At 43.8% G+C, this 22,508-nt stretch overlaps 1 protein-coding gene across 2 annotated transcripts in view; it reads right to left on the bottom strand.

Moving 5' to 3' along the window:
- Positions 1 to 22,508, bottom strand: part of LOC120908945 (core histone macro-H2A.2) — a 77,085-nt gene that overhangs the window by 27,994 nt on the left and 26,583 nt on the right. For both annotated transcript variants that reach the window (XM_040320473.1, XM_040320474.1), the window contains exon 2: positions 1,089 to 1,328. In XM_040320473.1, the coding sequence (XP_040176407.1) occupies positions 1,089 to 1,260 (172 nt within the window). In that variant the 5' untranslated portion in view covers positions 1,261 to 1,328. The remainder of the gene's footprint in view (positions 1 to 1,088; positions 1,329 to 22,508) is intronic.

Genomic DNA, 22,508 nt, shown 5'->3' with positions numbered 1-22,508 from the left:
GTCTAGTTGTATTACTTAATTGCAGTAGCAAAAGTCAGGTTTCCAGGCTGATGCTATAGTTTTGCAGGCCTGTACACACAACCGGTTTTCCCTTCTGGGAAAACTGGCATAAGAGCTTTTGGACGGGAAAACCGGCCGTGTGTATGCTCCATCACAGTTTTCCAGACAGGAAAACTGCCAGAAAAAAAAGCTCTCTTTTTTTAAGGCGATTCCCGGCTGTTTTTAACCCGCCAGTTTTCCTATGGGAAACACTGCAATGGTGCATACACACGGCCGGGATTCCCGACCAAAGCCCTTATGGAAGTTTTCCTGTCGGGAAACCCGGTCGTGTGTAGGGGGAAAAAGTTACCAAGCAGGTTCTCGGTTTTCCCGCCAGACTTTTTACCGCCGGGTAAATGTAGTTTATCTGTGTATTTAGCTGGTTTTCTGAAGTTCAACTTTAAAATCCAATTAAACCTTCAGTTTAAATCAGCTAAATACATTCAAAGTATATCAGAATGAAATGTGCCGTATGTCCTACAGTGTATTTCTTTCTACAGCTTAAAAATACATGCCTGTCTCTCATCAGCAAGCCTGGCTCACAAGGACACTTGCTGTTTGTGTAGAAGCAGTAATCTCTCTGCAGAGGTCTGACATGTACCTGATGAATTACAGCTAGAGCTCTTCAATTGGTGGGGAAAATGAGCCATGCTTATTGCATAGCTAGGTGTCACTCAGACCTCTCCAGAGAGACCACTGCTTCCTCAGCAAAGCAAAGATCCCCACCCTGCAGATATAGGACAGGCTTTTCTACTCTTTTTAGAAAGAAAATAATTTGTAAGATATTGAACAACTTTTTGATTTAATGCTCCTGAAATGTATATAGCCGATTTTAACTTAAAAGTTGAATTGGGCTTTATTTAGGAGGTTGTAGAATATCTGTACAATTGTATGACCTAAATTTATGTAGGACAACATACGTTTTAAAGGCCATTTAACAAGTATTAAACTTTCCGGAAAGATTAGAAGTTTTCCAGGTGTCAATAAATCATCCGACTTGTGTGCCCACAGTCTTGGCTGAGTATTTACATCATGAAAATAATAGTTACCTGCTAAGTATTCTATGACAGCTGCCATGTACACCGGGGCTCCCATGCCTATCCTGTACTTGTGTGTTCCTCTTCTCAAGTAACGCATCATCCTACCAACCGGAAAGATGACTCCAGCCCTTGACGAGCGAGACAGCTTGGTTGTTTTCTTTTTCCCCCCTCTGGCAGACATCTTTGTTTTGTCTGGTGTCCGTTCCTATAAACTGTGAAGTTGTGCTGCGTAGTTAAAGGAACCAATGACTGCAAAAAAAAACATAAACTCAGATTAATACAACATGTCTGACAGTATCTCAACATAAAAATGTATCTGAACAAAAGGAGAATACCAATGCAAAATACTTATATGCAGCTTTGCTTTATATTTTTAGTTATCAGCTCCCGCCCATCATTTTTTTATTCAGTGTTTCCCAAGTATTTCAAGAAGTTCTAACAACAGTACATGTTTTGCAGGGGATGTTGCCAATGCAATGATGGAATATATACAGTGTTCGAGCAATTCAGCCTACCGGTACTTGTGCGGATGTCCATAAAACACAAATGTTTGAAGGACGGGTATAAGAAACACTGCTTTAAAGCAAACCTGATGTAATAATGTTATACATTTATAAGCCTCCAAGTGGCTGTAGCCTTGATTCCCAGTTGGCTCCCAATATGGAAACCCTGGGCGTTCAGTTTTTAAAATATCAACTAACTTTTGTGGTTGAGAGCTTTGGATCCTCATACTCCAACATGTTTCAGGAGTCATGGGAGACACCCTTCATTATGGCTTCAAACTCCCATGAGATACGAATACTTGGACTAGACTAGAGGATACTCTAATTTAAAGATTACCATTCCATAATATCCAAAGCGATCTTCAAATTAGAGTTTCCTATAGTCTAAGTGTTCGTATCTCTTGGGAGTTTGAAGCCATAATGAAGGGTGTCTCCCATGACTCCTGAAACATGTTGGCTTTTTTAACCAATAAATGGACTTTTCATACTTGGACATGCCAATGGATTGCCATGCTCTTTGTTCTCCAATTTGTAGATCTTTTGATTTGGATCCCCATACCCCATGCAACTCACAGCTGATCAGTTATGTGGTCATATCACAGTGATGAAATATAGAACAAAAACAAACAGCTTTGGATATGGGTGGGATGGCAGTTTTTTTTTTTGTTCTATATGTCATCACTGTGATATGGCAGTCTAACTGACCAGCTGTGAGTTGCATGGGGTATGAGGACCCAAATCAAAAGATCTACAAATTAGAGAACAAAGAGCATGACAATCCATTGGCATGTCCAAGTATGAAAAGTCCATTTATTGGTTAAAAAAGCCAATATGTTTCAGGAGTTATGGGATTTACGCATTCTAGGCGTAAATCAGCGTTCACGCCCCTAGCGGCCGGCGGAACTAGACAGCTAAGATACGACGGTGCAGGCAGTCGTAGCTTAGCTACATTTAAGTGTATCTCAATTTGAGAATACACTTATATGTACGACGGCTTAGATTCAGAGTTACGACGGCGTATCTACTGATACGCCGGCTTAACTCTTTCTGAATCTAGCTATTAGACTATAGGAAACTCTAATTTGAAGATCGCTTTGGATATGATGGAATGCTAATCTTCAAATTAGAGTTTCCTATAGTCCAAGTATTTGTATCTCTTGGGAGTTTGAAGCCAAAATGAAGGGTGTCTCCCATAACTCCTGAAACACGTTGGCTTGTTTAATCAATAAATGGACTTTCATACTTGAACATACTCTTTGCCACATTTTTTGTTCTACAATTTTTATATCTTTTGGATTTAAAAGCCAAAGCTGCGAATAAGGAGACTGAATATTTAAAAAGCAGCACTACAAAAGCCACACTTTCTATCACCGTGGTGGGGCCAATGGTGAGGTGTGGGAGTCAAGTTGGGCAAAGCAGAAATTAGAACCGCAGAACATGGTTATATGCAGAACAGGTCAGAATAGATCTGAATCGCAAAAGAGTGAAAAAAAAGAATAGCTGTGGTGTCTGATTGATATGTCATTGGAAGTTTTGTATTTAAAGAACATTTCAAGGTTTAATTTATCAAAGCTTTTACCCAAGATACATGCATTGTTACCCAAGATTCAGTTAGAAAAATGTGTCAATCTTGTGTGAAAGTTGTATGCATCTTCAGCGAAAACATTGAAAATAGACCCCATAACTTTGTTATACAGTTGAACCTCGGATTACGAGCATATTCCATTCCAGGAGTATGCTCGTAATCCAAAGTACTCGAATATCAAAGCGAGTTTTCCCATTGAAGTCAATGGAAACGAAAATAATTTGTTCCACATTGACTTCAATGGGATGCAATACCGAATGGGTCCGGAGGTGGGCGCCAGAGAGCGCCGAAAACGGTCAAAAAGGCCCGAGGACACTTTGGCTCGTTTCCTGCGCCCCCGTACCTCAGGCCAAATTAGGTACTGCAGGCCTATTTTCGGCTCTACTCAGCTTCTGCGCACCCGTACCTCAGGCCAAACGAGGTACTGCAGGCCTATTTAGCTTGAATTCTGCTCATCTTGCGAGTCAAAATTAAAAAAAAAAGTTGCTCGCAAATCAAAACACTCTGAAACCAAGTTACTCTTAAACCGAGGTTCCACTGTAACAGTAAATCTTTATATTAGAAAGTACTGATTGCACGATAACTTATCAACCACACATATACAAGGGCAAAGTAACTATTGAGACGAGTTAGACATCCAGACGTGACATTATCACTATGGCTTGACAAGAAATTCTGTGTAGTATCTCCATTCAATGATTTATTTTCAATATTTATCTGAAGAATAGACCATTTCTTTTTTCCACAGCACAAAGACTAACATAATTAGAACGGTTAAAACACAAGATCTAATGAGAATAGCTGACTGGGGAATTCTTCAAAACAGCAATTCGTGTTTGCTTGTCTAATGAGTGTAATTGGCAGAACAAAGAAGAAAAAAAAAAAAAAGCAGACTTTTCCAATAATGCTACCACCATCCCGATTCCCCGGAGAGCAGCTGCATATGAAGTACTCTAAAGATGAAGGTTTCCATGGATGTTATAAAAGAATGGAACGGTATTTCCATTTTAACTGTTGCTGCTAGGAGAGAGATTTATAGCATGATGCCAGCATGCTATAACGCTAAATACCAAGTCACATAGCAAAGGAGGTGTGGAGGGATAAGCCTTTCCTAAACTTTTGCAGAAATACAAACAGCACGAACTCCATTTACATCGGAGATAGAAAAGATACAGGGGCAGATTCTCGTACATTTGCATGGGCGCAGCGTATGTGAGATACGCTACGACGCTGTAACTTACTTTTCTAATCTTTGAATCCAGAAAGAATTTGCGTAGTGTATCTCTCGCGGCGTAACGGTGCGGAATTCAAATGCGGCGATTAGGGGGCGTGTTTCATTTAAATGAAGCGCGTCCCCGCGCCAAACTAAATTTCCCGCCGTGCATTGCGCTAAATGACGCAAGGACGTCATTGGTTTTGACGTGGACGTAAATTACGTCCAGCCCCATTCACGGACGACTTACACAAACAAAATAACATTTTTAAAATTCAACGCGGGAACGACGGCCATACTTAACATTGCGTATGCCACCAGATAGCAGCTTTAACTATACGCCGAAAAAAGCCGACTAGAAACGACGTAAAGGAATGCGGTCGCTCGTACGTTCGTGGATCGTCGGAAATAGCTAATTTGCATACTCAACGCGGAATACGACAGGAACGCCACCCAGCGGACGCCGAAGAATTGCATCTAAGATCCGAAGGCGTACGAAGACGTACGCCTCTCGGATCTAACCCAGATGCCGTCGTATCTTGTTTTGAGGATTCAAAACAAAGATACGACGCAGGAAATTTGAAATTACGCCGGCGTGTCAGTAGATACGCCGGCGTACTTTCTTTGTGGATCTGCCCCACAAACTATAAAAGCAAACAGTAGTAAAAAGCAAAATAATATCTGTTCAGGCAAAGATAAAAAGACAACATTTTGCATTTCTAACCTCATGCAATCAGTAGCTTTCGTTTGTAGTACAACTCTACCCTAGCACCTTCTTGGGACCAATTCCCTCTGATGTAGGATTTGAGCAGATGTGTTCTCTAATAGGCTCTGTGGAGTAATATCCTCACATGCAGAGTGACAAGAACTTGAACTAGCCAAGCTGGAGAGGCCCCAGCCAATGCAGGAGGTAGCCAGTTCATCTGAAGTAGGTAGTGGGTCATATCTATTGGATGGGGAGGGCAGTTGACCCCAACTTGTTTTAAATAGCAGTATTGTACATTTAACCACTTAATCACCGCCTGCAGTCGAAATACATCTGCAAAGCGGTTGCTTAACTCTGGGAGGACGTCCATGGACGTACTCCCAGAATCGCGCTCCTGCGCGCCCTCTGGGGCGCGCACACGGGAATGTCCGTGACCATCACGGATCACGGTAAATCGCCGCTGATAGCGGCGGTTTACCACGTGATCGCTCCGTCCAATGACGGAGCAATCACTTGTAAACAAACCGGCGTCATGTGATGACGCCGGTTCCTCCCTCCCCTCTCTGTACCGAACGGTACAGTGTGAGAGGAGGGGGGGGGGAGAGCAGATGCAGCACGAGTGCTGTGGGCTGGATCTGTGACACATGCAGTCACAGATCCAGCCAACCATCCATCCCTGCTCAGCCATCCCTGCCCCATACTGTGCAATACACAACACCAATACTCTGCAATACCCCACAATACTCTGCAATACCCCACAATACCCTGCAACGTCGCCTATGGGGATTTTTAAGTAGCGATGTTTGGCGCCATTCCACAAGCGTGTGCAATTTTGAAGGGTGACATGTTGGGTATCTATTTACTCGGCGTAACTTCATCTTTCACATTTATGCAAAAGAATGAAGAAAAAATACTAAATTTGCTAAATTTTATAACAGAAACAACGAAAAATTCATTTTTTTTTACAGAATTTTCAGTCTTTTTTCTCTTATAGCGCAAAAAATAAAAAACCCAACGGTGATTAAATACCACCAAAAGAAAGCTCTATTTGTGTGAAAAAAAGGACGAAAATGTCATTTGGGTACAGTGTTGTATGACTGAGTAATTGTCATTCAAATTGTGAGAGCACCGAAAGCTGAAAATTGGTCTGGTTATTAAGGGGGTTTACGTGCCCAGTGATCAAGTGGTTAATACAGCATTGAGGACGACCCCCGTCCAGAGGAAAAGCCCTCAGGTGACCAGCCAGAACACACCAGAAATTTTGCTTAAAGCCCAGATATGTATGTTTAAATTAAAAATAAAGGCAAATTACGTCATATATCCCAGGAGTCTTGAGGGGGGGAGGGGCTTTCTCAGCTAAGCACACCCTCCTACCTAAGCTAACAGAAGATGACATTCCAGAATCCAGGAAGTAAACTCATCTGCCCTTACTTAAGATGGCCACGGCCAGAAATACTAGAGGGATGTTTTCAAAAGGGATTTCTCAGCAAAATTAAGCATAGAGACGTGTAGAGAAATGGATAAATTAGGGAATTTGCTTTGAATATTAAAAATGAATTAAATAGTGTTTATTATGTGTGTAAATGAGCAAGGGGACATTTATTTTCCACAGAACAAAAATGTGATTGAACTTTGATGGCATTAAACAAACTGGGACCTGTTTATCAATGTTTTCACCCAAGGTCCACACATTTTCTACTCAGGGTTCAATTGTGTAAAGAATGTTTGAATCTTGGGTGAAAACACTGATTACAAGATCCCACTGAAGCGAATTCTATGGCGCTAATATACATATAAACACATTATAATGCATATAAATGGACTTATGCAAGTGCTTAAGAAATGCACATGTATAGAAAGGTAACAGCGCTTAACAATAAAGCAAACACCTTTTGGTCCTTCATGCTGGGAAAAACAGACAATATGAACTGGGGGATTCACTTAAAGTGTTACTAAACTCCAATTTTTTTTATTAAAATTAGAGCCGAAACAACTAATCGATTATGAAATGAATCGATTACAATTTTCATAATCGATTAATCGGCCAGTAACATAATGGGGTTAAAACAACTAAAATTAGCCCTTTATAGTACAAAAAAGCAAATCGCTATTGTAAATATTACTTTTACTGTCCCACAGTAAAAAAAATAACCCCTTACAGTAGCGATTATTTGCTCTTTTTGTACTTTTTTTTTTTAACCCCCATTATGTTACTAAACATCTCAGGCCTGGGTTCACACCTCTGTTTTTTGTGCTTTTTTCAGAAACACACTACAGTTCATTTACATGTTTTCCTATGGGACACGTTCACATCTATGATTTTTTTTCAGCTGCTGAATATTTGGAAAGGGCAAGGACTTTTTAATGCAAAACGGTGCTATTTTTTTTTTTTGGTTCAATATACTTCAATGGAGAAGCTGCAGAAAAGCATGTAATGTGTTTTTGCGGCAATTTGTGTTTTGCAATCTGCCCAACAACAAAAAAATTGTTAAGGCTATAATCCGATTAATCGAAACAATAAATCGTCCAACTAATCGATTATGAAAATAATCGTTAGTTGCAGCCCTAATTAAAATAACAAACATGTTATACCTCCCTGCTCTGTGCAGTGGTATTGCACAGAGTGGCCTCAATTTTCCTCTTCTGGGGTCCCCGGCGGCGATCTAAGCTCCTCCTCTTCTTGTGAGAGACTACCATTGCCACCCACTTTCTATGGGGAGAGCGCTCCCGACCTGTGTATCTACAGAGCCGAGATCCATAGACTTACACAGCAGGACTTAGGCCCGATCCCCACTTCCTCCTCAGTGCATCTGATTAACAGCAGCAAGAGCCAATGGCAGCCATGCACAACGCTGATCTCTTCTCCCCTCTCTTCCCCTTCACACAGGGAAGGGGGGGCACAGAGAAACAAGCAGTGCATTAAGGTAAAAAACATTTTTAGGTTTAGTAACACTTTCATTTTTAAAACTGATGGAAAAAAAAATCTTTTTATTTCTATGCCATCATAATCCCTTAAAGCGGAGGTTCACCCTAAAAACATTTTTCTAACATTACATTGTGCTCACCTCCAACATTGAGAGTATGCAGTTTTTGTTTTTGCTGTACATACCTCGTATAGCTATTTCCCCCCCCGGCTTCCGGGTAGTGAATCCCGCGGGAGTGGGCGTTCCTATGCAGAGGCTAAGTGATTGACGTGATGACAAAAACTTCCCCCCCGGCGCATAAGGCGCGTCACCAGTTTCCGAAAAAAGCCGAACTGCGAGTCGGCTCTATACGGCGCCTGCGCACAGACGTTCGGCTTCTTTCGGAAACTGGTGATGCGCCTTAAGCGCCGGGGGGGGAAGTTTTTGTCATCACGTCAATCACTTAGCCTCTGCATAGGAAAGCCCACTCCCGCGGGAATCACTACCCAGAAGCGGGGGGGGGGGGGGGGAATAGCTATACGAGGTATGTACAGCAAAAAAAAAAATCAGCATACTGTCATTGTTGGAAGTGAGCACAATGTAATGTTAGAAAAATGTTTTTTAGGGTGAACCTCCGCTTTAATGAATAAATCTCTATACAAGCATGTCTTTATAATGTAATTTCATTATTATAATACAGGATTTATATAGCGCCAACAGTGCTTTGCAATTATTTGTTGCTTATGGTTTCTCATAATCTGGAAAGAAGTGTTCCGGGTCCAGCATGTTAGCCTCAGGGTAATGCATATTAATCAATGTGGTGCACAGAGCCGATCTCTGATCTTACCAGGCAGTGCTTCTTGACCAAGCTGATAAATGAAACAGGCAATTAAGATAATTGTTTTACACAAAAAAGGATCAATAAATTAGTTTTATATAATGTTCCTACTGCCAGAGATATGCTAGAAATTACCCATAACCTAATTGTTATACCTGCAGCAAAGGGTGATAAAAGAAAAGGACAATTAATCAAGCGGTTAAATATACTTATGGTGTTTTGAGAAGATTTTTGAGTGTCTGGTATTAATGAAAAATGGATCTTCGCTAAAAATCTATTTCAGTGTATGGTCACCTGTCACGGTTTAATGATTCTTTCTGCCTTATATAATGGAAAGTTTCCTTATAATAGTCAGGGATAATTAAACTTGAAGTAATAGGTTCCTACAGGAAAAAGAGACAGACTTTTTAAATAGTTAATGTTTTATATAGTTTTCACATTTTATTCATTGGATAAATCTAGCTGAACAAAAGATTGGTTATTAAATGACTAATGTAAATTATGGATTTAAAAAAAGGGAAACCGTCAGTAGAATGTACAGCATTTGTGCAGGATATATTTTATTGCTTCACTTATTTTCGCCAATATAAAATTTACACTGTAAAAATGCCATTTTCTTAATTTTAAAGTGGTTGTAAACCCACTTTTTTGACTTTAACCTACAGGTAAGCCTATAATAAGGCTTACCTGTAGGTATAAAGAATATCTCCTAAACCTGTACGGTTTAGGAGATATTCCCCTCGCAATGCGCATGCGCCGCTGCAATCAGCAGGGGGATCCTCGGCTGAAGGGCCGGCCCAGCCGGAAAGGAAATCTCAGGCGCGCATGCGCGGGAGTGACATCACCGCCGCTCCAGCCAATCACAGCGCTGGAGTGGCGATACCCGGAAGACACGCTCGGCTTGGCGTGGACCAGGTAAGTTCCCTACCTCGTTCCGAGGTAAGTATTTCATAATGAGCTAATATGCGGTGCAGCGCAGACCTACATTGCTGCGACGCCGTCATATGACGTCCTCCCGTATATGAGCAGCCTGCCTGCCTCCTTGGGGCGCGCATGGCACGCTCTGTGATCGCCGAGTCAATGAGACTCGGCTGATCGGAGTAACGGGGTGATCCCGGCCCCTTACCACGTGATCAGCTGTCAGCCAATGACAGCTGATCACATGATGTGACCAGAAGATTGGTAATCATTTTTATCTTCTCACGCGAACAGCGTGAGGAGTAAAAAACCTGATTACCGGCTTCTGTGAAAAGGGACATCAGTCCCAAAGAGGAAGAGCCACAGCCACCTCATCTGTGCCCACCAGTGCCTCCTGCCAGTGCTCACAAGTGCATATCGGTGCCACCTATCAATGCCCACCAGTGGTACCAATTAGTGCCTCATCATGAGTGCCACCCAGCAGTGCCCATCACTGCCACCTAGCAGTGCCCTTCAGTGCAGCCTCATCAGCATACATCAATGAAGGAGGAAAAAAACAATATCACCCGTTTGCAAAATTGTATAACAAAATCTAAAACTGTTTTGTTCAAAATTTTCGGTCTTTTTTTTTGTTTTTTTAATTAAATACCACCAAAAGAAAGCTCTATTTGTGGGGGAAAAAAATGATAAAAATGTAATTTTGGTACAGTGTTGCATGACCGCGCAATGGTCATTCAAAGTGTAACAGCGCTGAGAGCTGAATATTGGTCTGGGCAGGAGGGGGATTTAAGTTTTTAATGTCTGGGAACTGAGAAGTCCAGTTGTTGGTAATTTTTGGGGAGGAATGGTGTCCCATGTTTGCCTGAGCATATGCTCCTCTAAAACCTGGATACGTCTTTCAGCATTGATGGTGCCTTTCCAGATGTTCAAGCTGCCCATTTCATAAGCACTAATGCGCCCCCATACCATCAGAGTTGCTGACTTTTGAACTGAGCTTCGATAGCAAGCCGAAATGAAGGCCCCTTGACAGCATAGGTAAAGGGAGCCTTGACTGGTGGGGTCATGGTTAGGAACTGGACTTGGTTACACACAATATGTAAAGTAGCACAAAACAATTGGCTACTTAGATGTGGGGTGAGGAGGCGGAGTCGAACTCTTAGAAAACTCCTCACTGAGTTTGCCATGAGGAATCGCAGCTGAAAAGCGTTGCCCGCCCTCCCGTCCTGTCTACGATGTTGGTCACAGCTTTATCAGCGTTTTTTCTACATTGCTGGCGTTAAAGTAGCCTTAATGGGTTTAAAGTCTGTCCAGCACTCATGGTAAAGACAGGCCCTTCAAAGGAGAAGTATGGGAAAGCAAAAATAGGTAGTAAATGCTAGCCTCATACCTCCATTGAATTTCTTTCTTTCCTTGATCCTTTAATTTTTGCAAAATAGTCTTTTGAAGAGTCCAGAAGCAGCCTCTAACAGTCCTCTAAAGTTCAAAAGTGTGCAGGGAATGGATACAGCTCCATAAGCCAGCCCCTCCCTCTCTCGGACACGTGGGTGTGATTGGTAAAGAGGCGCACACCCAAGATTCTATCTAGAGCGAGCACGCTCTTCACGTGCCTCCGTTTCCATGGCAGCATGTCCCCAGCTAAGACCCGGAAACAGAGGCAGCGTGACACAAGCACTCCATTTTCCTCACCTCCCAGCAGCTGTTTTTTTTCTGCAAGGCTCCAACACCTCTTTCGGTGGGCCTGTGTCCTATGAATCCCCTCCTGCCCCACCTTCCCCTCACTTATTCAAAGTCCATGTCAGCGCCACTGAACACTTCTCATGTCCAGCTATGAACACAGGTAAGCTTTCTACACATAGCACTGTTATATCAGAAGAGGAGACATAGTAACCTGCTTCCTGTGTCTGTTCTCTGAATTTAAAGCGGGGGTTCACCCTAAAACATTTTTTTTTTCTAGCGTGCCATCAAGCATACTAGCGCGAGCTAAAGTATGCCTTTATTTTATTTTTTGGCGCCATACTCACAGTTTAATCCCGTAGTGAAGTTTCAGACTCCCCGCGGAATGGGCGTTCCTATGCAGAGGGAAGATGATTGACGGCCGGCTATGGCGCGTCACGCTTCCCGAAAATAGCCGAAATAGGACTTGGCTCTTCACGGCGCCTGCGCAGTGAGCTCCTAGTCTGTGCGCAGGCGCCGTATACCGACGTGAAGAGCCGAGACCTACTCCGGCTATTTTCGGGAAGCGTGACACGCCATAGCCGGCAGTCAATCATCTTCCCTCTGCATAGGAACGCCCATTCCCCGCGGGGAGTCTGAAACTTCACTACAGGATTAAACTGTGAGTACGGCGCCAAAAAAATAAATAAAGGCATACTGTAGCTCACGCTAGTATGCTGCATTTCATGGTAGAATCTTGTTTCTTAGGGTGAACCACTGCTTTAACACAGTGCTATGTAGGGCCGAAACAACTAATCGGTTATGAAATTAATCGATTACAATTTTCATAATCGATTAATCGGCCAGTAACATAATGGGGTTAAAAAAAAAACTAAAATTAGCCTTTTATAGTACAAAAAAGCAAATCACTACAGTAAATATTACTTTCACTGTCCCACGGTAAAAAAAATGAACCCCTTACAGTAGCGATTATTTGCTCTTTTTGTACTTTTTTTTTTTTTTTTGTTTAAACCCCATTATGTTACTAAACATCTCAGGCCGGTGCTTTTTGCAGAAACACACTACAGTTCATTTACATGTTTTCCTATGGGACATGTTCACATCCATGATTCTTTCTGCTGCTGCGTATTTGGAAAGGGCAAGGACTTTTTAACGCAAAACGGTGCTATTTTGTTTTTTTTGGTTCAATATACTTCAATGGAGAAGCTGTAGAAAAGCATGTAATGTGTTTTTGCGGCAATTTGTGTTTTGCAATCAGCCCAACAACAAAATGGCCCAAAAAAATTTAAAAATTATTTATTTATTTTTTACAGGTATTATCCGATTAATCGAAACAATGATCGGCCAACTAATCGATTATGAAAATAATCGTTAGTTGCAGCCCTAGTGCTATGTGTAGAGAGCATACCTGTATACAATACATAGGAGAGGGAGACTGACAACTCCCCCACATCTAAAGTGACCCCAGATATGTCCCCAGAGTCTTTACTGTACATAAAACATCATCCCTCTGCCACTGATCCCACCCCCTCATCTCCTGTACTCCTATATAGTCCCATCATCCCCCCTGATTTCCTGTACAGTCACATCATCCTCATCCCCCAATTTCCTCTACAGTCCCATCATCCCCCAATTTCCTCTACAGTCCCATCAGCCCCGTCCCCCCAATTTCCTGTACAGTCCCATCATCCTAACCCCCTGATTTCCTGTACAGTCCTATCATCCTCATCCCCCAATTTCCTTTAGTCTCATCATCCATACCCCCCCTCCCCAATTTCCTGTACAGTCCCATCATCCTCATCCCCCAATTTCCTGTACAGTCACATCATCCCAATTTCCTGTACAGTCCCGTCCCCCAATTTCCTGTACAGTCCCATCAGCCCCGTCCCCCAATTTCCTGTACAGTCCCATCATCCCTATCCCCCAATTTCCTGTACAGTCACATCAGCCCCGTCCCCCAATTTCCTGTACAGTCCCATGAGCCCCGTCCCCCAATTTCCTGTACAGTCCCATGAGCCCCGTCCCCCAATTTCCTGTACAGTCACATCATTACCATCCCCTAATTTCCTGTACAGTCCCATCAGCCCCGTCCCCCAATTTCCTGTACAGTCCCATCATCCTCATCCCCCAATTTCCTGTACAGTCACATCATCCCAATTTCCTGTACAGTCCCATCAGCCCCGTCCCCCAATTTCCTGTACAGTCCCATCAGCCCCGTCCCCCAATTTCCTGTACAGTCCCATCATCCCTATCCCCCAATTTCCTGTACAGTCACATCAGCCCCGTCCCCCAATTTCCTGTACAGTCCCATGAGCCCCGTCCCCCAATTTCCTGTACAGTCCCATGAGCCCCGTCCCCCAATTTCCTGTACAGTCACATCATTACCATCCCCTAATTTCCTGTACAGTCCCATCAGCCCCGTCCCCCAATTTCCTGTACAGTCCCATCAGCCCCGTCCCCCAATTTCTTGTACAGTCCCATCAGCCCCGTCCCCCAATTTCCTGTACAGTCCCATCAGCCCCGTCCCCCAATTTCCTGTACAGTCCCATCAGCCCCGTCCCCCAATTTCCTGTACAGTCCCATCAGCCCCGTCCCCCAATTTCCTGTACAGTCCCATCAGCCCCGTCCCCCAATTTCCTGTACAGTCACATCTTCCCCGTCCCCCAATTTCCTGTACAGTCCCATCATCCCTATCCCCCAATTTCCTGTACAGTCCCATCAGCCCCGTCCCCCAATTTCGTGTACAGTCCCATCATCCCCATACCATGTACTCCTATACAGTCCCATCGTCCCCATACCATGTACTCCTATACAGTCCCATCGTCCCCATACCATGTACTCCTTTACAGTCCCATCATGCCCATCCCCTGTACTCCTAGCAGTGTGAAACCAGCCTAAGCATATTTACATGGAAGTCTCCCATGACCTCAATCACATAGAACAATCTGAATAGCCGATAAATTAACAATATTATCTCTAATGGTTTTACAGTAAATGTAGGCAATGCTGACAAAAGCCAGTGTTGTATTTTACTTTAAAAAAAATGTCTTTGCATTATAACTTTAGCAGAAAAGTAGAATATAATACACTGTACAGAGCACTATCACTGACCTCCATACTCACTAATGCTTGCTGCAAATCCTGAATGTGTGCTGAGATCGTTCGGTCTGCAACAGGGAGGGAGAGGGGGAGGGGGAAGAGAGGAGGGAGGAGGAGAGCAGCTCTGTGCATTGTGTGAGGGGAACAAGCAGAGAGCCCAGAGCTGAGAAGGAAGGGGGGTGGATCCAGACTCCCATTGTCGGTATACACTTCAAGAATGTCTGTAGACCCCCCCACAGGTAATTAACTCTGGTGCCAGGTTACTGAATGGAGGTGTTGGATCTTCAAGCCTATGGTCGTCAGCAGTCAAATCCCTTTACTTTTTACTCCGGAGGACGCGGCACCCATAGTTGTGAAAAAGAATGTAACATTTTGGTTCATGTGACCACAGAACAGTTTTCCACTTTGCAACAGACCATTTTAAATGAACTTTGTTCCAGTGGGGACAGCAGCATTTCTGGTTTATGTTCAGATATAACTTCTTCTCTGCATGTCCACATCTGTTCACATGTATCCAATCCATACATGCAGTGGTTACCTGAGGTTAGGGACAAAGGATTAGCCTGGATGCAGACAGATTGTGTCCAGGCCAGTCATTTGTCCCTAGACCCTTAAAGCGGAGTTCCATCCACGTTTACAACTTGTTCTTAAAGAAATGACCACCCCTCCACCACTCGTTTTTGGATACATTTTTTTCCCCCTTTCTTGCCTTAAAGGGATTGTAAAAGGTACAATTTTTTCCCCCTAAATAGCTTCCCAGAAGATGACGGGACCATTCAGAAAGAGCTGCGCGACTCGCACATTTGCAGTAGGAAACTGGTGGTGAAGCCTGAAGGCTCCGCTGCCAGTTTCCCTTAGTTAGAATGGTGGCGCCTGCACCGCAGTGCTCCCTGGACAGGTAAGTGTCCTTATTAAAAGTTAGCAGCTACGTTATTTGTAGCTGCTGACTTAAAAAATAAATAAAAAAATTGCGGCTGGAACACCACTTAAAGAGGAAGTAAACTTCCTCTGCAGACATTTACCTATAGGCAAGCCTATAATAAGGCTTACCTATAGGTAGTGTAAATATCTCCTAAACAGGTACCATTTAGAGATATTTACATTACATGCAGCCAGTGACATCACTGGCACATGCGCCCTGAAGGAATGGCCACGGGTCCTGATCCTTTCGTGCCTACTGTCGTATACGGCGGCAGTGACGTCATCACGGCTTCAACCACTCACAGCGCCAGAGCCTGCGAACCCGGAAGAAACTCCAGGGAAAATGTAACCTGTCTCAGCGGTGTGCGAGCGCCAATGGAAGGCTTCATTCTAAGCTAAGTACTGATGCATGTGATACATACTATCTTATATGCCTTTGTCTTACAGGTTGTTTTTTGAACAACCTCTTTAATGTGCAGAAACATACAAACAGAGGCAGACCCAGTCAGTCTGTCATTGCTTTGTACAGGTTTTACCAGGAACAGCGGTTGTCAGAAATCCAGTCCAACTTTAGTGTTACTAAACCCACAACAGTAAAATCAGTCTGTATATGCAGTAAGGCCTCTTTCACACGGAGCGGACCGTTTTTGTAAAAAGGTGTTCTCTGATCCTATCCTTCTTCCACTGTCCCCAATCCATCTCCCGATGAGACAGAGCCTTTGGAATCCCAATGCACATGCTCAGTTTGGTGTGTATTGCTGCAGAGGTTTTTTTTTTCTTGGAAAGGTGCATGTGATCAGCATAGAGCCAATCAGCACTGTCCAGACTGAGGGTCAGGGGTCATGCAGCCTCAAAGGACAGTCAGAGTACAATTAAAACCTCCTACAAGCTTTAACCAGACACTGATAGAAGTCGCAAGACTGCTATAATTGCTGATGAGAAAAGGTATTTAGCAGTTTATATTTACAAAAATAATTGCATTTCCATGTACTGTGGGAGACCAGATATAGTGAATGCAGGATCCTCGGTTTAGTAACACTTTAATAGCAGCTTTGATTGTGGCCTCAAATGGCCAGAATTAAACAGCTTACTACCCTTTCAACTGCAAAGGGCTCCAGGCATCCCATAGAGGTCTTTTACTACCATCACTTTTCATAGTACAGTCATGTCTGAAAAGTACTAAACTGAGAAAAGTGAGAAATGTGTAACTGAGGAAGTTTTCATATGCGAGAGATTTCCTTCACCGTTGTTTGCTATGCAGGGTGCAGGAGCACAGGATGTGGGTGCGGTTAGGTCTGGGTGACATAAATCACATTGTCGCCAGCTGAATTTCCTTGCAATGCAAACTCAAAATGTAACAGTTCTGCTAACTTCCATACTACCAAACTCCTTTAACGGTTAATTTACCACAAAGTTTGGGCTGTGATGGGAGTTAAAGAACTTCAGGCTGAAAGGTTACTGCAAACTCCATACACTCCTTAGTAAAAAAATAATAATAATAATATAAAAAAAAAAAGGAAGAGGTCACATTTTCATTTGTGCTGGCCTAATAATTTATTAAACTACTGAAAACAGAAAGTGATACTAGAAATATGTGCTGAAATAACAGATCTCCACGGTATTGCATCCATATGTAGATTGAAGTCAAGTAGGCTCATATACTAGCGTTCAGTTCATCAATGATTTCATTATCAGACGGTTACAATTAACTGAAAGGGGCAGTAAAGCTAGCAACTCTCTCCACGAAACCACAGCAACTACTAACTCATTGCCTATGCGCCCTGTGCAGTGCAATGTATTGGGTTCAAATGCTACATGAATGTACTTTAACGCAAAACAATGCATGGAAATGCAAAGACCAAATGCAAATGTTTTGAGGAAAAAAAAGGGCTAGATTCAGCAAAGAATTACGCCGGTGTATCCATAGATACGCCGCGTAAATTCAAAGCTGCGCCGGCGTATCTACTTTCTGTATTCAGAAAGCTAGATACGCCAACATTAGCCTAAGATCCGACTGGCGTAATTCTATTACGCCGTCGTATCTTAGGGTGCATTCTCACACTGGCCGCTAGGTGGCGCTTCTGTTGTTTTCGGCGTAGAATATGCAAATTACCCACTTACGTCGATTCACAAACGTACGTGTACCCGGCGTTCGGTTTTTACGTTGTTTGCGTAAGGCTTTTTCGGCATAACGTTGTGCCTGCTTCTATGAGGCGCACTCAATGTTAAGCATGAACGTCGTTCTCGCTTCGATTTTTGAATTTTTTACGTCGTTTGCGTAAGTCGTTCGCGAATAGGGCTGGACGTAATTTACGTTCAAGTCGAAACCAATGACGTCCTTGCGACATCATTTGGAGCAATACACACTGGGATATGTACACGGACGGCGCATGCGCCGTTCGTACAAAACGGCAATCACGTCAGGTCAACATACATTAACGTAAAACACGCCCCCCCTTGCACATTTGAATTACGCGCGCTTACGCCGGCCCCATTTACGCTACGACGCCGCAACTTACGGAGCAAGTGCTTTGTGAATACTGCACTTGCTCCTGTAAGTTGCGGCGGCGTAGCGTAAATACGATACGCTGCGCCGCCGTAAGATCGGGCGCAGATACCTGAATCCAGCCCAAAATGTTTTTTTTTTTCCATTATTGTATCTCTTGCAAAGACCTTAAGCAATTTAACTTGCGTAGAAACGTATGCCAACGCTAGTTTAAATGAGCGTCACCGCACATAAAAATTCATGCCAATAGAAGGCGGCGCACATCAATTTTTCAAGCAATTTCAGGCATTTTAAAACACACGTTAAGGTCTGCATAGGTCCCTAAATAGAAGAGGAGAAACAGTAAGGCTGCATTCACACCTGAGCGACAAAACGCCCGACGCCGGACGCTTCTGCCGCTAGAGGGGAGAATTCCCATTGCTGTCTATGGAGATGGTTCACATCTCATAGACGCCGAACACATGTCGTCTGAAAAAAAGTCCCGGACCCTTTTTTTCAGGCGACAGTGGCGTTTTCCCATTGACAGCAATGGGAAGACTTTTGAAAAAAAAAAAAATTGAAAGTGTCACACCCGCGGCAAAATACGCCGCTACCGCCGAACGCGGCTGTCGCTCAGGTGTGAATGGGGTCTAAGAAAAAGTCATCACTATATTTGCGCTTTGAGTCTTAGTGTCGGTTCACACTACAGCGACTTGGGATCCGACTTGTCAGACCTCAAGTCGCTTGACATCAGTAATCCCATGTTAGTCAATGAGCAGTGTTGTAAGTAACAGCGTTTAAATAAACGCTGTTACGTAACGATTGGCCTCCTGAGGGTAACTAGTAATCTACCAGATTTCTTTTACCCTATCGGCAACGCCGTTCCCATTACATTGGCGGCGTTACTGAGTTACATTGAGCGCGCGGGTGGGGGCAGTCCAGGCAGACTCTGGGGTCGTCTTCATCACGTCTGTGACTGTCAGGGCCGGCGGGATGGAGCTGGCCAGTGGATTGTTTCGAGTCTGGAGTCCGACACATGACCCGCCGGCGACAAATTGAATCAGACAATTTGTTTGTGATTGGGTAAGGGTCATGCACATCATCTTCTTGTCTGATTCGATTCGTCGCCGGCGGATCATGTGTCGGACTCCGGACTCGTGACTCGTCGTGGGTGGCGCTGGCGCATGCACGCGGCTGGAGTCTCCCACCTGCGGCCGCCTGCAGTGTCGCTCGTGTCTGTGTCGAGGAGGCCCAAGGGAGTCTGGCGCTCAACTCCTCTCACCTGTGACCTGACTGAGTGAGTCACTCACTCTCACTCCTCAGCCGCCGACATCTCCCCCGTCCCCCGCGGAGGCTCTGCTCCACCACCGGTCGGCGGTTCGGACTCCGGGGCCCGGGATACCTCCTGACTGAGAGGCTAGAGCGCAAGCAGAGACAGGCAGCACCGACCGACTGTGGCCCCTGCGCAGCCAGAGCCAGGTGAGGAGCCGAGGATCGGATTGGGGGGGGGGAGCGGCCTAGTCTAAGGCCTTAGGCCTGGTGTGGCGAAATATGAAATTTGTGCTGCTAGTGCTACTGGCTGAGCTGACTGATTGCCTGATATTGCTTGTAAAGCTTGAAAGACTCCAATTATCTGTCTATTTAACAGCCTGTTATATATTTATAAACCGATAATTGGAGTCTTTTAAGCTTTACAAGCAATATCAGCAGTCAGTCAGCTCAGCCAGTAGCACAAAGTTCATATTTCGCCACACCAGGCCTAAGGCCTTACTGGCTACTGGCTGAGCTGACTGACTGCTGATATTGCTTGTAAAGCTTAAAAGACTCAAATTATCTGTCTATAAATATATAACAGGCTGTTATACTTACGGTATATAGACAGATAATTGGAGTCTTTGCATTGTAGAATATAAAAAAAAAAAATCTCAGTTACTTTGCCGAGTAACTAGTTACTTTGCCTATGAAGTAACTGAGTCACTAACTCAATTACTTTTTCAGAAAGGAAATTTGTAACTGTAACAAATTACTTTTTTAAAGGAAGATGAGCAACACTGTCAATGAGAGCCGTCACTCCTGAAGTTGCTCAGACTTCAGAAAAGGTTCCTGTACTACTACAAGGCGACTTCTAGGCAACTTGTACCCATTGATTTCAATGGAAGTTGCCTCCAAAGTCGGAGCACTGTCTTAACTGAAGCAACTTTACAGGAAGAGAAAATTGTTTACTCAGGAAAACCCCTCCCTCCCACAGAGCTGATTATTCTGTGATTGGCCACAGCTAAAGTCTCCTTAAAACGGATGTCCGCTGAAAAAAAAAAATATTAAAAGCCAGCAGCTACAAATACTGCAGCTGCTGACTTTTAATATCGGCCCACTTACCTGTCCTGGAGTCCAGCGCCGTCCGCAGCAGAGGACGAGCGATCGTCCTCTGCTGCGTAAACAATACCCCTTGTGGAAGCCTCCACAAGGGGAATAGAAGCAAAATCCATCAGGAACTACAGAGTATAAAAGAGAAGAGAGGCGCCTCTAAGTGTAGCAATATGTTGCTAAATGTTGTACCTTCATTAAATGTAACCAGATTGCTACACTTAGAGGCTCCTCTCTTCTTTTTTATACTCAGTTGTGACATGACGCTACTTGTATATCAAGACAATGCTTGTATATCAAGTCAAAATTTATAAAAAAAAAAATGTTGGTTGTCTTGCAAAACGCTCTCAAACCAAGTTACTCTCAAACCAAGGTTTTACTGTAAATCTAATGCCGCGTACACACGATAATTTTTCGGGTTCTAAAAAATGACGTTTTTTTTTTTTATGTCATTAAAAACAATCGTGTGTGGGCTTCAGAGCATTTTTCGGGTTCTAAAAAATGGGCAAAAAAAAATTCCAATATGCTCTATTTTTTAACAACGTTTTTAACGTTGTCGTATTTCGGGTTGTAAAAAATGATCGTGTGTGGGCTTTAACGACGTGAAAAATCTCAGAAGCAAGTTATGAGACGGGAGCACTCGTTCTGGTAAAACTACCGTTCGTAATAGAGTAAGCACATTCATCACGCTGTAACAGACAGAAATGCGCGAATCGTCTTTTACTAACACGGACTCAGCTAAAGCAGCCCCAAGGGTGGCGTCATCCACATGGAACTTCCCCTTTATAGTGCCGTCATACGTGTTGTACGTCTCCCCGCTTTACTAGAGCATTTTTTTTTCACGATCGTGTGTAGGCAAGACCGTTTTAATGATCAAGTTGAAAAACGTCATTTTTTAGAACCCGAAAAATGATCGTGTGTACGCGGCATTAAAGTGGAGGTTCACCCAAAAAGTTAATTTTTAACATTAGATTGATGCTCATTTTGTCAAGGGGAATCGGGTAGTTTTTTTAAAATCGAAGCAGTACTTACCGTTTTAGAGAGCGATCTTCTCCGCCGCTTCCGGGTATGGGCTGCGGGACTGGGCGTTCCTATTTGATTGACAGGCTTCCGACGGTCGCATACATCGCGTCACGATTTTCCGAAAGTAGCCGAATGTCGGTGCGTAGGCGCCAACGCACCAACGTTCGGCTTCTTTCGGCTACTCGTGACGCAATGTATGCGACCGTCAGAAGCCTGTCGGAAGCCTGTCAATCAAATAGGAACGCCCAGTCCCGAAGACCATACCTTGAAGATCGCTCTCTAAAACGGTAAGTACGGCTTCGATTTTAAAAAAACTACCCGATTCCCCTAGACAAAATGAGCATTAATCTAATGTTAAAAAAATCTTTTCGGGTGAACTCCCGCTTTAAAGAAAATTGTATAAGAAAATTGATGTGTGACTAGCCTAAGGCAAGTAAGCAGTCAATGAGGGGGAAGGGGATAGTGCAGCTTAGCTTGGGGGGGTTAAAAAAAAAAAAAGTTTAGTAAACAATACCCCTGTCTTTTAAAGAGACTGACTTGGAGCATTTCCTTAATTAGGCTTTGATGCAAGCAGCCTTTCCCTGGGCCTGATGTACTAAAATGTGATATGAGCTAAAGTGCCACAAAATAAGGTTAAACTGGGCCAGATACTAATGCCACGTACACACGATCGGAATTTCCGATGGAAAAAGTCTGACTGACCTTTTCCCCCATCGGATTTTCCGATCGTGTGTAGCCCCATTGGATTTTTTTTCCATCCGAAATTCCGATGAACTCCATCGGAGTTTAGATATAGAACATGTTCTATTTTTCTCCAATGGAATTCCGTCTGAATTCCGATGTGATTTGGCCGGGCAAAAGCCTGATCGTGTGTACTAGGCATAAGTGTTAGGCCTCGTACACACGACCGAACATGTCTGCTGAAACTGGTCCGCGGACCAGTTTCCGCGGACATGTCCGACCGTGTGTAGGGCCTACCGGACCGGATTCCTGGCCTAGCGGACAGGTTTCCAGCGGACAAAAGTTTCTTAGCATGCTAAGAAACTTGTCCGCTGGAAGCCTGTCCGTCGGACATGTCCGATGGTCAGTACGACTCATCGGACATGTCCGCTGGCCCGAGAACCCGTGCATGGCGTCGAAGTGATTCGACGCATGCGTGGAAGCATTGAACTTCCGGGTTCGCGTCAACGTCGCCGC

Source organism: Rana temporaria, chromosome 8 (assembly GCF_905171775.1).
Source record: "Rana temporaria chromosome 8, aRanTem1.1, whole genome shotgun sequence".
NCBI classification, from domain to species: domain Eukaryota; kingdom Metazoa; phylum Chordata; class Amphibia; order Anura; family Ranidae; genus Rana; species Rana temporaria.
Note: the sequence above shows the minus strand (reverse complement) of the source record. Positions and strands in the feature narration are given on the sequence as shown.